The sequence below is a fragment of the Solanum lycopersicum genome, chromosome 1 (assembly GCF_036512215.1).
Source record: "Solanum lycopersicum chromosome 1, SLM_r2.1".
NCBI classification, from domain to species: Eukaryota; Viridiplantae; Streptophyta; class Magnoliopsida; order Solanales; family Solanaceae; genus Solanum; species Solanum lycopersicum.
Genome location: NC_090800.1, coordinates 24230458 through 24232270, shown reverse-complemented (window position 1 = coordinate 24232270; position 1813 = coordinate 24230458). Strand labels below are relative to the sequence as shown.

At 41.1% G+C, this 1813-nt stretch overlaps 1 protein-coding gene across 1 annotated transcript; it reads left to right on the top strand.

Moving 5' to 3' along the window:
• Window positions 1-633: 633 nt before the first annotated feature.
• LOC138341748 (uncharacterized) lies at window positions 634-1505 on the top strand. Its single transcript, XM_069293422.1, has 2 exons — window positions 634-903; window positions 1266-1505. The coding sequence occupies exons 1-2, from the start codon at window positions 634-636 to the stop codon at window positions 1503-1505; spliced, it is 510 nt and encodes a 169-aa protein (XP_069149523.1).
• The last annotated feature ends 308 nt before the right edge of the window (window positions 1506-1813 follow it).

Sequence of the window (1813 nt, the reverse complement as noted above, 5' to 3'; positions counted from 1 at the left end):
GCCATGTTTTAATAGACAGAGATTTGTGAAAAGAGTTTCCTGGAGCTCAAGGATAGACTCACTTCAGCCCCGATGCTTACTTCGCTTAAGTGTTGTGAGAATTACTCTGTTTATTGTGATGCATCTAGGGTTGGTTTGGGTTGTGTTCTTATGCAGAGTGGTAAGGTAATAGCTCATGCGTCTAGACAACTCAAGGTTCATGAAAAAAATTATCCCACTCATTACCTGGAGTTGGCAGTTGTGGTGTTTGCACTGAAATTTTTGAGACACTACTTTTATGGAGTGAATGTGGACGTGTTCACAGACCACAAAAGTTTCTAGTACGTCTTTACTCAGATGGAGTAGAATCTACGTCAGAGGAGGTGGTTGGAGATTTTGAAGGACTAGGACATGAATGTCCACTACCATTCAGGTAAGGCTAATGTTGTAGCTCATGCTTTGAGTAGCATGAGCATGGTAAGTACATCCAAAATTGAGGAACAGAAGAAAGAGTTGGTTAAAGATATACACAGCCTTGTAAGACTGGGTGTGCGGTTAGTTGACTCTACTAGTGAGGGTGTTTCAGTTCAACCTAGTTCAGAATAATCCGTAGTAATTGAAGTCAAGAAGGGTCAGCATCTGGATCCAATGTTGATGGAGCTGAAGGACTCAATGTTGGTTAAGATGAATGAGTCTTTTGCTTTGGGAGATGACGACATACATAGGTACCAGAATAGGCAGTGTGTACCAAATGTGGATGATTTGCAGACCAGGATCATTGCAGAGGCCCATGGTTCCAAATATTCCATACATCCAGGTTCCACCAAAATGTATCATGAATTTAAGCAGATCTATTGGTGGGATGGCATGAAGAGGGACATTGAAGAATATGTGGCCAAGTGTCATAAATGTCAACAGGTTAAGGTATAACATCTTAAGCCAGACGGTCTTACTCAGATTATTGAGGTTCCGACTTGGAAATGGGAGGCCATTAATCTGGACTTCGTGGTTGGTTTTCCGAAGACTAAGAGACAACATGCCTCCATATGGGTAATTGTGGACAGTTTGACTACGTCTGCCCACATTATCCATGTGAATTCTACTTATAGAGCGGAGAATTATGCGAGACTCTACATTAATGAGATTGTGAGATTGCATGGGATTCATTTGTCTATCATTTTAAATAGAAGAGTTGAATCACTTCATATTTCACGAGATCTTTTTAGAAAAACTTTGGCACGCACATAAAGCTTAGTACTACTTTTCATCCTCATACTGATGGGTAGGTTGAGCGCACCATTCATACATTGGAGGATATGTTGAAGGCGTGTGTGATTGACTTCAGGGGTAGCTGGGACGATCATCTGCCCTTGATAGAGTTCTCGTATAATAATAGCTATTACTCCAGCATTGGGATGGCACCGTTTGAGGCGTTGTATGGTAAAAGGTGTAGGTCTGAAGTTGGGTGGTTCGATGTTGGAAAGTCATACATTTTGGGTCCAAAGAGCATTCATGAGTCCTTATAGAAGGTAAGAGTGATTAGAGATAGGTTTGCTACTGCTTACATTCAGCAGAAGTCTTATGCAGACAACAAAAATGACCCTAAGAGTTTGATGTTGGTGACCAGGTCTATTTTAAGATATCACTTATAAAGGGGGTGATGAGGTTTGGTAGGAAGGGGAAGTTGAGTATGATGTTTTTTTGTCCATATGAGATCCTACAGCGTGTAGGTGAGGTGGCCTATGAGTTGGCATTGCATGCGTTGTTCGCTTCTGTTCATCCAGTTTTTCATGTCTTTATGTTAAAGAAGTTCCTACATGATCCAACATCAATT

Excerpts from the sequence above, each read along its gene's own strand:
- LOC138341748 (XM_069293422.1), top strand. The coding sequence starts at position 634 with ATGGAGCTGAAGGACTCAATGTTGGTTAAGATGAATGAGTCTTTTGCT. Across the intron at positions 904-1,265 it reads ATAAATGTCAACAGGTTAAG|GTTGAGCGCACCATTCATAC; the intron begins GTATAACATCTT and ends ACTGATGGGTAG.